This window comes from Apaloderma vittatum, unplaced genomic scaffold, assembly GCF_000703405.1.
Source record: "Apaloderma vittatum isolate BGI_N311 unplaced genomic scaffold, ASM70340v1 scaffold20801, whole genome shotgun sequence".
Classification (NCBI taxonomy): Eukaryota; Metazoa; Chordata; class Aves; order Trogoniformes; family Trogonidae; genus Apaloderma; species Apaloderma vittatum.
Window position 1 is genome coordinate 24,898 of NW_009699948.1, and position 11,373 is coordinate 36,270.

An 11,373-nucleotide genomic window follows, 5' to 3' on the forward strand; every position below is an offset into this window, starting at 1 on the left:
GGGCCATCGTTTTCCCTCTCCCGAAGCCTCACGGCATCCGAGCCTTAATCGCTTCCACGATATTACGGCTAATATTTTCGGTTGGTTTACAGCCGACTTTATTTCTTCTGGGTGCGTTCAACGTAAGTATCAAGTGGGCTTTTTTGAAGTTCTCTCATGTCTTTATGTAAAGGTTTTTTATCTGCTCGTGAAGGTGTCAGGGAAAAATAGCCCAGGGCGTTGCGGTGGAGCTGGTGGGAGGAGTGATTCCCTCTTTGGACTGTTTCTAGCAGAAGTGCTTTGCTGTTCATTTAATCCTGGTTGCTCAGACTGGAGACCTCAGAGGTTTCACTCAGTTTTGCCAGTCTAGAAACGGCTCCCACCCCAGCCAGAAATGCGAAGAAGTCTCTGTGACCCCGAAGCGCTCAGTTATTTGCCCGCACTGTCTGCCGTTGGGTGACTAAGCGACGGTATTTCGGGGGTTGTGTAAGACCGAATAAACAATGCATTTCCCAAACGCCTGGCTGCAGTCTACCTGCCAGCCAAAAAGCTGACACTGAGCAGTTTTCCTGTGGTAACGCGTGGACTGAGCACGCGAGAAGATGCCACCCTTCAAACACAGGTGGATTGATTGATTGATTGATTTTGTTTAGGAAGTTTTACCTCTCTCACTGGGGGGCTTTTTTATTTTCTTCCTAAAGTTTTGGTCTTGATGCCCTTCGACAGCAAGCTGGAGACAGGAGTCGGTGCACGCGTTTTATTAGACACGTGCAGTTTTGGTTTTGGCTCACTGCCTGAGCTGTGCAGGAAACACAAGAGAAAGCAGGTTTTGATGGACACAGAAAATGCTGCCGTGGAATTCAGCACGGTTGTTGATACCAACATGGAGCCAACTTGACCTCCAGCTTTGAAAAATTGCCTTTTTTTTTCTTCTCAAAAGCCATGTATTGTAACTAATTTATGGTTCATCTCTCCTTTAGGTTTGTAATAAAATCATTTTCCTGATGAGTTTTGTGGGTAACTGTGGAACCTTCACTAGAGGCTACAAGGCGATGATCATGGACGTAGAGTTTCTTTATCACCTGCTGTACCTGCTGATTTGTGCGCTGGGGCTCTTCGTACATGAATTCTTTTACAGTTTGTTGGTAGGTATTTGCTTTGCCCTCGGAAATTTTTTCTCTGTATGTCTGTGAAGTCCCATCTCAAGCATATCTAGGTGTGTCGTACGCCGCTCGCTTTCTGGTTTCCTTCTGGGACACTTGTACAGGCAGTCCTTGGACAGCTGGAGGTTTTGCTTGGGAGGCTACCCGGTTTGCAGAGAGTGGCAGAGACTATATTTGTTCTTAAGTGTATTCTCCAAGGTGATTTAAGGTTAAATTTAGTTAAAATTGCTCATTACAGTAGATGTGGACGCAGTTGCAACCAAGGCATTTAGCATTTCCCTATGTGTGTTAGTCCTTGGTTTTCCGAGGCGTAGGTTCTCTAAGGTTAGCTGTGTTGCTTGTGACCCTGCTCTGCCACCCAAGATAATAAAACAAGCAATATTGATGCCTGGTGAAGGTTTAAGCCTTCTCAAGGTCATAGAAACTCTTAAATGATAGGGCAAAGAAAAAAAGAAAACAAGGAAAAATCTAGCCATAGAAATGCTAGCTGGAGAAGTAGGCACTTTTGGAGTTACCATGCTGTGAGTAAGAGGCTCACAGTCTTTAGGTTGGTGTTGTCAATAACGATGACGTAGTTATTGAGCTGTTTGGAGTGGCTGGTTAACTTTGGAGTGTCTCCATAGCTAGACTCCAGACCTCACACGACTGACACCGCCGCCTGGCATACGTGGTTTTTTTTTTTTTCTGTTTGGGGTGGAATTCATCTTGCACAGCACAATACTTCTAAGAATAAGAACTGAGGGAGTCTATCTAGTGTTGGTGGAGAAAATGTGTCACTTCTAAAGCAAACCTTAAATCTCATTCAGAACGCTCTATTTTTGTCGCTTTGTTTGATGCTTGCTACATCCCCTGCTACCTGAATTGGTGATTTTCTGTATTTATGTAGGTCCAGTTTAAGCAGTTCTCTCACGGCCAGCCAGCAACCTGCCTGGGCTGTGCTGGTGAGTTGTCACAGACCCGGTGTCGGTAGTAACGTGTGAGAAACAGCCTTTGCTTTTGTTGTTGCCCACCTCCAGCTCTTTGACCTGGTGTACCGAGAAGAGACCTTGCTCAACGTCATCAAGAGCGTCACTCGCAACGGGCGCTCCATCATCCTGACCGCCGTGCTCGCCCTCATCTTGGTCTACCTGTTCTCCATAGTGGGGTACCTCTTCTTCAAAGATGACTTTATCCTGGAAGTAGACAAGCTCCCCAATGAAACCTCGTTGCCAGGTTGGTGCCAGCAACTCGTCTGGATGGTTTGCGTTGAAGAAAATAATGGGTTCTTGCTCCCCGGGGCGCGCTGAGGCGTCTTGCGCCTTTTGCGAGATATGCTGGTTGCCTCACCAGTTTGAGAATTTCTTTCTTGCAGAGAAAACTTTACAAACAGTAAAAAACCCACGTTTAAAACCCAATCAGACCAATGGGGGCAAACGGTTTTTACAAAATGCCGCAGTCTGCTGCAGAATAAAGAAGGTCGGGGAGGAGGAACCCCTGGAGATAGAGCTTGGGCTGTTCTGCACTCGGTTGAGATTTCTCCCCTCGCTGCTTGCTGAAACAGTTGAGATTATCTAATTCAGCGACACCTACTCCCTCCCCCAGCTGAATTACAAGCAGACTTTCGGCAGGCCAGCGTGGAGAAGGCTCTGCACCGGGAGAATTCAGTCCGTTTGCCAGACCTTGAATGCTTACCCTGGCTTTTAATGGCGGGGTTCAGTTTCAGCGTAACAAAAATTAATACTTTATCTGAAATAACAGGCACCGAATATAAATGAGGGGCATCAGGAAGATGTTCTGTGAAGTAGAGGTTTCTCTCTCCAATCCTGGTTTGCTCATAGTTTTACGGACTGTATTAACCTCCCTCAAACACTTGATGCAGTTTAAGCTTGTAGCAGACTTCTCCGTTATTTATTTTGAGTTAAAAATTGGGGTTGTGTTTGGTTTGGTTTTTTTCCATGCTGCAGCATCAAGCTACTAACTTACTGGGTGAGAAGCAGAGCAATGAAATTTATTAGAGGAGCGGTTTGGGGTTTGTCTTGTTCTGTCTTTGTTGTGTTTTTTCTTCTCTGACAGTTGAGCTATTCCGACAAGTATTATTTGACATTCCACAGGTTTTTTTCTAATTTTACTGCCAACCCTGTGAGAGACCCAAACCTCACTGACCCTATTATTTCACGTTTTCACGCAGCTGGAGAAATGCCAAAGACTTATTACTGTGTGGCAGTAGGGGTTTTTTTGATACTTGGAAAGCATTGAAAGGGAAGTTTTCAAGGCACCTTCAGAATTCACTGTGCACCAGAACGTAGTAATTTCGGAACAATTTCAGTTACTCCTTCAGCTTTGGAGCTGACGCAAAATAAATGCACAACTTTGGTCTTTAATTCGTAGAAATAAGAAAAAATTTTCAATTTAAAATCCCTGAATTGGTAGAAGTTTTGTGCTCTTCTCAGCTCTAGGGTAATGTACTATTTTAAATGTGCTGGTAATTGCAGACTGAATAGGATGAGGTACTTGAATATCTGAGAAGTAATCTTGCAAAACCTACAAAAAGCGTTAAACTCACCATTTGATTCATCACCTTCTGTTTTTAGATCGCACGGAACCAGGGGAGACCATGACCGGGGAGTTTCTTTATTCAGATGTATGCAAAGCAGGTAGCAGTGACAACTGTTCTTCAATCATTCCTTCAGACCGTAAGTATCTGCTGTTGAATTCAGAACTCCCACCCTGAGCTGTCACACTTCTTCGCGTTAAGCACCTTAAATTAAGAAAACAATAATTCCTTTTTAAATCCTATGTAATAAATTCGGGAACAAAGCTATCGTGAGACCGTCTGACTTGGAAAGGGATTAATTTAGGCCAACAGCATAAATAACATTTGTTGCATGAAGTGATTAAGCTAGAGAAACTTAGAACTAAACCATACTTGGATAAAACAGTCATATTCTTTAATTTTCTGCCTTATCAATTGGAGAAGGAAGCGATGCAGTTTACCTCTTTGCAGAGTTTATTATTTTAAAATGTTAGGCTATTAAATGTGATCTCAGAGGGTGAAATATGGAGCAGAACATCATTTATTGTCAGCATTATTCTGTCTGGTTAACTGAGGAAATATCGTGGCAGGAAGTGCTCAATGGATTAAGTAAGACAGGGTAGGCTGAGATCAAAAAAAGCACATGTGAGATATTACTTGTAGCCTCAGATTTAATATTGAAATATTTCAGTTTTATTTTCTGGAAAATGTAATTTACTTCTGGGAGATTTACGATGCTGGCTGCGAAAGCCAGACAAAACATCCCTATTTCTTTTCACAAGTGGAGCTGTGACGTGGCCGAATGCTTCCAAGGTCACCGATGGCCGCGAGCCCGTCCTCGCGAGAGGGGATGGCTCTGTTTTGCTCAAGTGTCCTCTTTGATAAACCAAGATTCAACGCTGAGACCAGAATAGCTGGTTTATTCAGCTCTCGGAGGAGCGTGCCGCTCCGGCTGCAGAAAACTCCAGAGATGTTTCTATGTCATAAATAATCGACCTGGTATCAGGGTGTTACGTGGCCAAGGGTATTAACGATGCCCAAATCTTTGGCCATTTCTCTAGCGTCCCAGGGGGCTGTTTCGGGATTGCAGGGGGATTTGGGCCGAGGGCAGGTGGGATCTGCTCCTCAGCGTTTTCAGGATGAACTGGAAGTCGTGAGACTTTTAATGCGTTACGGGGAGAGAGAGCGTACGAGATTAGGTAATTAATTCTAGCAGTTCTGCAACTGACGTTGGAGGCTTGAGCCAAACGAAGAGAGGGTCAAAAAAAGTGCGATACTTTTTTAGTCGAACGCTGTTTCCGTAAGCCGTGATATTTTAGCCATTTGAAAAATCCGAGTCGAAGTTGCCATTTTGAGTGCAGCCCAAAGGCTGTGCAATCTGTCAGGCACCAAGGGAGAGTGTAAGAGGCAACACTTTGTCCTCGGAGCTGTCAAAAAGCTACGATTCTGTATAAACAGGCATCTGGTGATCCGAGCTATGCATGCTAACAGAAATGGAAAGAGATATTGAACCGAGTCAAAGACAGCAGTTCAGGCACAAAAGAAAACTCTGCTGATGGGGAGAGGAGGGCAGGATGGAGCCGAGGATGGTCGGTGCTTTGCAAGAGCTCAGGAGGTTGGAAATCTGACAAAGGGGTTTTGCAAAGCGGGGAGGGAGAGAGCAGAGAGGGGAGAAAGAATGATTTAAAACTGATCTTGCCTTTGCAACGTGTCTTTGCTTGCTGTGTTAATAGAACTGGTGGCTGAAGAAACGGAGGAAGAGAATAAAGAGCATACGTGCGAGACGTTGCTGATGTGCATTGTTACTGTACTGAGTCACGGGCTCAGGAGTGGGGGTGGAGTAGGTGATGTGCTCAGGAAACCATCCAAGGAGGTAAATTATCACTGAATGGGGGCGGGCGGGCGATAGCCGTGTATGGCTGGGGATCTAGCTCTGCTGGGGAAAACGTGTCGACGCTCCCTTCCAACAGATGCAGGAGACTAGGAGGGATGACGCTTTCTCTCTTGTTAAATCTCAATAGTATCAGATCAACCGGCAGCCACTTCAAACAAGCTTCTGCCCATCCTTTTTTTTTAAAGCTTTCTTAGCCTCAGGGCTGTCCGAAACGGGGCCCAAAGAAACAGAAATGGTGTAGCCGACAGCCCCGTGCTTTGGGAAGTCAGGAGCTGAAGAAATAAGATAAGTACAGGCCAGCAAAAAAGCAGACTGAGGTGGCAGAATCCGGGTGCTCGAGGCGCGAGTTTGTGTGGGAGCATCCCTAGGGAAAGGTTGGGTGTGTGAAACGGGGAATAGAGGAGAGGACGGGGACCAAGATGGGCTGGAGCTGGGGCTGTGGGAAGGAGGAAGGATGTGGTTTGGAGCAGCCGTCAGCCGAAGGGCCAGTCAAAGCAGCAGAAAGTTTTCGTGATACCCAAAGGTGCCTCTAGAGCTGCTGCTTCAGCCCCTTGTGCCCATCTGAGCCTCAGGCTGTCCTCCCTCTGGGCATTCCCCAAAATCCCGTTAAGGGGCCGAAGGAGCAGTGTTGGTCAGAGCAAATGCTTGTCCATGTTGCCTGCAATTTCCACGTGTGTTCTAATTTTCAGCTTACAGTGCATTACAAGTTATGCAATTTTTAATGAAACTTGGGCACCCAAGGGACAGGATGGTTCTGGAAATGGGGGTTGGGCATTCAGATATTCAGACCTACAATAAATAGGAAATGGATACTGGGAAGCCCAACTTAATGTTCGTTCCATAAATGGAACGAACGCTGTCAAATTCCAGTCAAAGACTTTATGGTCAACACTGGTACTATATTGATATACCAGATCAATATAAGGATGTCATTTGGGTGGGGGTATCTGGGGTGGAGGTGAGGAGAGAACAACTTTCGGTGAGCGTAAGAGAACAGACTCGGGCACAGTCAGCAGGAGGAGCAACTCTGTAGCGATCACACTCTGGCAGCTGACTAATTTGCCTTTTCACTGATCTTGCATTTTAGTTTCGCTTGATGTTTTGAGTTTAAGTTATGACCGGAGAGCATCAGAAATGGAGACTCTAAAGGGAGGGGTTGTGGGGCAGCGAACTCTGTGGCTGAGCTGCGAAAGGCACGGGGAAGGTGGGATGTGCACGTATTTGCGTTGTTCATAATTAAAATCCGTATCTTGCAGGAACCTCTCTTCGCTGCTAGAGTGATATATGATCTGTTGTTCTTCTTCATGGTCATCATCATTGTCCTCAACCTGATCTTTGGCGTGATCATTGACACTTTTGCCGATCTAAGGAGCGAGAAACAGAAGAAAGAAGAAATTTTGAAAACCACTTGCTTCATTTGTGGTAAGCGTAGAACCACACTTAAACATAAGGGTTTGCTCTCTCAGAGGGAGCTGCAAACTTGGGAAAAAGGAGTCTGGAATTACTGGCTCTTCCTACCTTGCATTCCTCAGCTAGTTGATATTCTCGGGGACCACGCGTGTAGGAGCTTGGCAGCAGGAACCGATGGGGGGCGTACGCTCAGTTTACCCTCTTGGAATGGGAGAGATTTTTATAAACAGTCGTTTTCTCCAGGGCTGCAGAGTGTTGAGTGGTGCCGGTGAAAGCTTTTTCCCATCCTTAGATTGGGAATTAAGCAGCCGAGCCTCTGAGGCCGCGGTGGTTAAATGCCACGGTCCTGCGCAAGTTGCGGAACACGCAGACTGACAGAAGTAACCTTTGGAAGTTTGCGGCGAGGCAAACGTTGAGTTTTGGTATCACTTTGCCTAAAAATAGGAGATGCATTATGAAACCTGACAGACTGATTGCATACGAGGTAGCTACCTTGGGTTATTTTAACCAGAAATCTGCTCCTCTGTGTAATGCATGTACTTGTCGTGCCTCCTTCCCTCTTCTCGCTGCACTGTGACCGTTTGGTAGAGTTTTTCCCCATTATTCAGCATCTGGTTAAGAACTGTGGCTCTTAAGAAGTGCAGTAGAAACAAGTTTTGTTCTTAGACCTCCTTTTCAGAGTACCAGTTTGTAAACACAAAGGGTTCTCTATGTGTCACTCTCGTAGGTTTGGAAAGAGACAAATTTGACAACAAGACGGTCACGTTTGAAGAGCACATTAAAGAAGAGCACAACATGTGGCATTATTTGTGCTTTATTGTGTTGGTGAAAGTAAAAGATTCAACGGAATATACAGGACCAGAAAGTTACGTGGCAGAAATGATCAAGGTGAGTTTGGAGTTTTGGGGTTTTTTTTGGTTTTTTTACTTCTTTTTTTTTTGCCTCTCTAGATTATACCAGTCTACTGGCATATTTGGTAAATACAGTCCTACTGGCCTGTAGGATTTGTTGTTGTATAGTTTTTGCTTGTGACTAAAAACAAAAGCCTAAAATGAACATCTATTCAATCATAAGGCCTTTTAATGAGAGAATTAAAAGCCTCGTCTCTGCCAAGCTGCAGGTTGAGAGCTCCTGGAATTAGATCCTAAACCCCAATTACCAATTTGCGTGTCTTCTGGCTGGTTAGCAGAAGCTGTTTCTGATTTGTAACATTGCAAGTAGTTACTCCTTTATTTGCCTTCAGAGGAATAAATAGCAGAATACTTTTCTTGCTCTGCAGCTTTTTTTGGCTGCAGAGGTACAACCCACCTCAAAGTGGGCAATTTGTCATGGCCCGGTCAGCACGTAAATCCCACCGAGAGGTTAAACCCGTTACTTTGGGGTCACTAAAGTGTGTGTCCTAGTTCTGGATTTCTGCCTCGGTAATGAGGGCTTAAAGAAATCTTGTGAGCAGTCACCTGATAGAGGATTAGCACAGTGAGATAACCGAGTACATCACTGCTGCTTTCGAGTCTGGCTGATTAGTTTTGCTGCTTTTATTCGTCTCACTGCAGCAAGCATTACTTCGGGGGAAGCACTGTACTCTTTAGAACCCGAAAGACGATTTTGTGTCGTGTTAAAAGTATTTTTTTTTACAAAAAAAGTTTGTAGTTAACAAACAATCTGTTAACAGGTTATTATTACAGATGAGCAGCTCAAATTAGATAAGAATCACAAGCCAGTCACTGATATGTTTGCAATAAATGCAAAAACTGGAGAACTTTTATGAGAATTCCCATTCATAGACGAGTCAGCAAGTGCTAATTACTCCGTGCTGAATGGGAATATAGATAAATTATGCACAGACCGAGTGTCTCATGCAGATGCAATTTTATATAACTGTGTGCTGTTAGGTAGAGGTTTGGAGTGTGTCTTGTAGTTGGTGGGGTTTTTGCATTTTATGAGCCGGTTTTAAAGCGAGAACTAACAGCAGGGTCTCACCGCGGTTCTGTTGAAGGTGTGGCATCACTGTACGAGCCGTGCAAGGGGAAGTAAATTTGGTTTTGCCCATCGGTGGGCTGCCACGACCTGGCATCGCTCCGGCAGCGTTTAGCAGTCGATGTATTCCATCGGACTGATCTGGCAACGTTCGCACTGAGAAAATCAGAAGCAATTTCTTTCCATCGCCCTTTAACATTAAAAATGGGAATCTGAGCGTAAAACACGACAAATATATTTATCTACCAGACCTGTTTTAAGTACCCCTGTAAGAGTTGGAAATCAGGTTTTTTTTCTCCCTGAGGCGTATCAAGGAGCGGCTTGAGGCATGGTTTGTCTTTTACTGGAGCCTCTGTCTTCATCCTGTGAATCTTGGACGAGCGGAAGGAAATCCTTCGACACGTCCATGGTTCCACAGATACTGAGATTCACCTCTTGGAGGTGATGCTTGATTTTGAATGGGGACCTGCAGTTGCTTAAATGTCTGCAGCTCCCGGAGTCTCCTGGAAAACCTCCTCCTGTCATGATTAGATTTAAAAGGGATTTTCTCCCCACGTTTTCAGACTGAAGGTGGCAGTCTAACATCTTCGATAGTGACGAAGATGGGGCACGTCTTCTCCGTGGGCTGTGAGGTGGTACCATGGTTCAGCTCTGGTTTATACCCATTTTTATTAGTTGAGAGTAGGAAACATCATGTGCTCCAGAGCATACTGTGATGAGGGAATGCACCTGAAACGTGCTTCACCTTTGCTCTGACTCCCAAGAGAATATCTTTAGAATAACTCTTGGATTTCTGCCTTTTGGTAGCAGTTTAAAAGAAGAAAAAAAATATATATATAATTTTAAAAAACCCATGCCTCTGCCATTTAGTATTTGTGGGTTGTTCCAACACTGGAGAACATTAAGAAAAAAAAAAACACACGTACAAAAAAAAAATTTAGGACACTAAAATTATATTCACCATCAGCTTGTGAATTGCATCCAGTGTTGCTTGTACAGTGCTTTAAAGATATTTTAAGCACCGTGTATCAAAAGAATCCTGGACAATTTCACTTATGCTGGTTAGTGAATATTCAGAAGCCTTAAGAGTGATCTTGAATTTTGATGTTTTCTTATCTAAAAATACTGTGTGTAGAAAGGCAGTTTTGAGGGTATCCACTGCACGGGAGTTGGCAGAGCTGAATCTTGCCCGTAGAATTCATCTCGTAGCCTGCAGGAATCTGTCCCAGCATAAAAAGAAATTGTAGCCTCAAAAAATCAATGATTAACTACAGCTCTGTAGTGCATTTTGTATTTCTTCATGGGTAGAAGCTCATTAAGTTCAAGCCCAGCATGCAGAGAGAAGTCAACGGTTAAGGTTTTGGAAGTGTTTTGACCGTTGGGAGGTTGGTCGAAATAACAATGGAAGAATCCCAGTGATCTGTGAAAATGAAATCTAATATTCCAGACTGATCGTGCTGATCTGTAACGATAGCTCCCGTAACATTTTTCTGACCTCTCTGGGTGCTTGGGGTCTCAGGTGGGGTTTGTTGAAGCTGTCCCGTGTTTGCGGCGCCCGGGGCAGGGGGTCATGTACTTGCAGGGCCAAGTACAGACTTTTGGTGGGAACCCTGCAACTCGTCACCGCCTTTTCCCCCTCTAAACAGGGATAACATTTGCTTTCAGCGTGAAGGTGAGCACGTGCCTGCTGCGATACATGATGTAAAACTTGGGATATCTTCAGAATCTTTGCTGGAGCAACGCAGAGCGGGGAAAAACGGGATTGCTGGTTGTGTTTGATGTAGGAGCTGAGCTCGAGTACATGCCTGAGCCGCTGCCGTGACTCAGGGGCTGTCCTGAGGTCCTCAGCGGGTCGATAACCTCCTGGGTTTCAGGAGATGGGAGGCAGAAGCTTGCCGTGAAGCAGCTTGCCTTTGGAACGCGTTCTCGAGCTACCTCCTCGGGTCTGTTTAATAGCACAGGGGGTACTGTAGGATGTGTGGAAGCACCTAGAGATGGTTGCTAATTCGTGGTGTTGATAAAGCCTGACTTGTGCTCGTCGGGCTCAATCACGGCACTTCAGACAGGGAGGCTTCGAGACGGATCCGTGCTTTTTGCAAAACGTTTATCTGGGAAGCATGCTAATGGTGCTGCCGAGCTGGTCGCCCAGTGCCTCCCGTGTTTCCCAGGAACAGGGTTCAGCTGTTGGGTGGCTCCGTAGTCGCCAGAGAAGATCAGGTGATGTCTGAATAACGCCGAGCGTGTGGGAGGTGGGGGGGGATCCACTTATCGTGTTGGCCAGACGTTGACATCCACACCCAAATGACTCATGTGAACTCCGTGCAACTCCCTGCAGATTAGTTCATTTAAATGTCTTATCTCCCCAGCCTGTCTTGAGAATTTCTTCTTGCGTTTTCTGCATTTGCCTGCAGTGACTGTGGCAGGCGCGCTCCCCCACG

General features: G+C 45.3%; 1 protein-coding gene across 1 annotated transcript in view; it reads left to right on the forward strand.

Annotated features, from left to right (window-relative positions):
* The window catches only part of LOC104280827 (inositol 1,4,5-trisphosphate receptor type 1-like), a gene marked incomplete at its 5' end in the record, with an annotated part of 44,438 nt that overhangs the window by 19,917 nt on the left and 13,148 nt on the right, over window positions 1–11,373 (forward strand). The window contains 7 exons of the mRNA XM_009878604.1: window positions 1–122; window positions 960–1,124; window positions 2,159–2,354; window positions 3,713–3,814; window positions 5,388–5,527; window positions 6,805–6,970; window positions 7,686–7,846. Coding sequence (XP_009876906.1) covers window positions 1–122; window positions 960–1,124; window positions 2,159–2,354; window positions 3,713–3,814; window positions 5,388–5,527; window positions 6,805–6,970; window positions 7,686–7,846 — 1,052 coding nt within the window. The remainder of the gene's footprint in view (window positions 123–959; window positions 1,125–2,158; window positions 2,355–3,712; window positions 3,815–5,387; window positions 5,528–6,804; window positions 6,971–7,685; window positions 7,847–11,373) is intronic.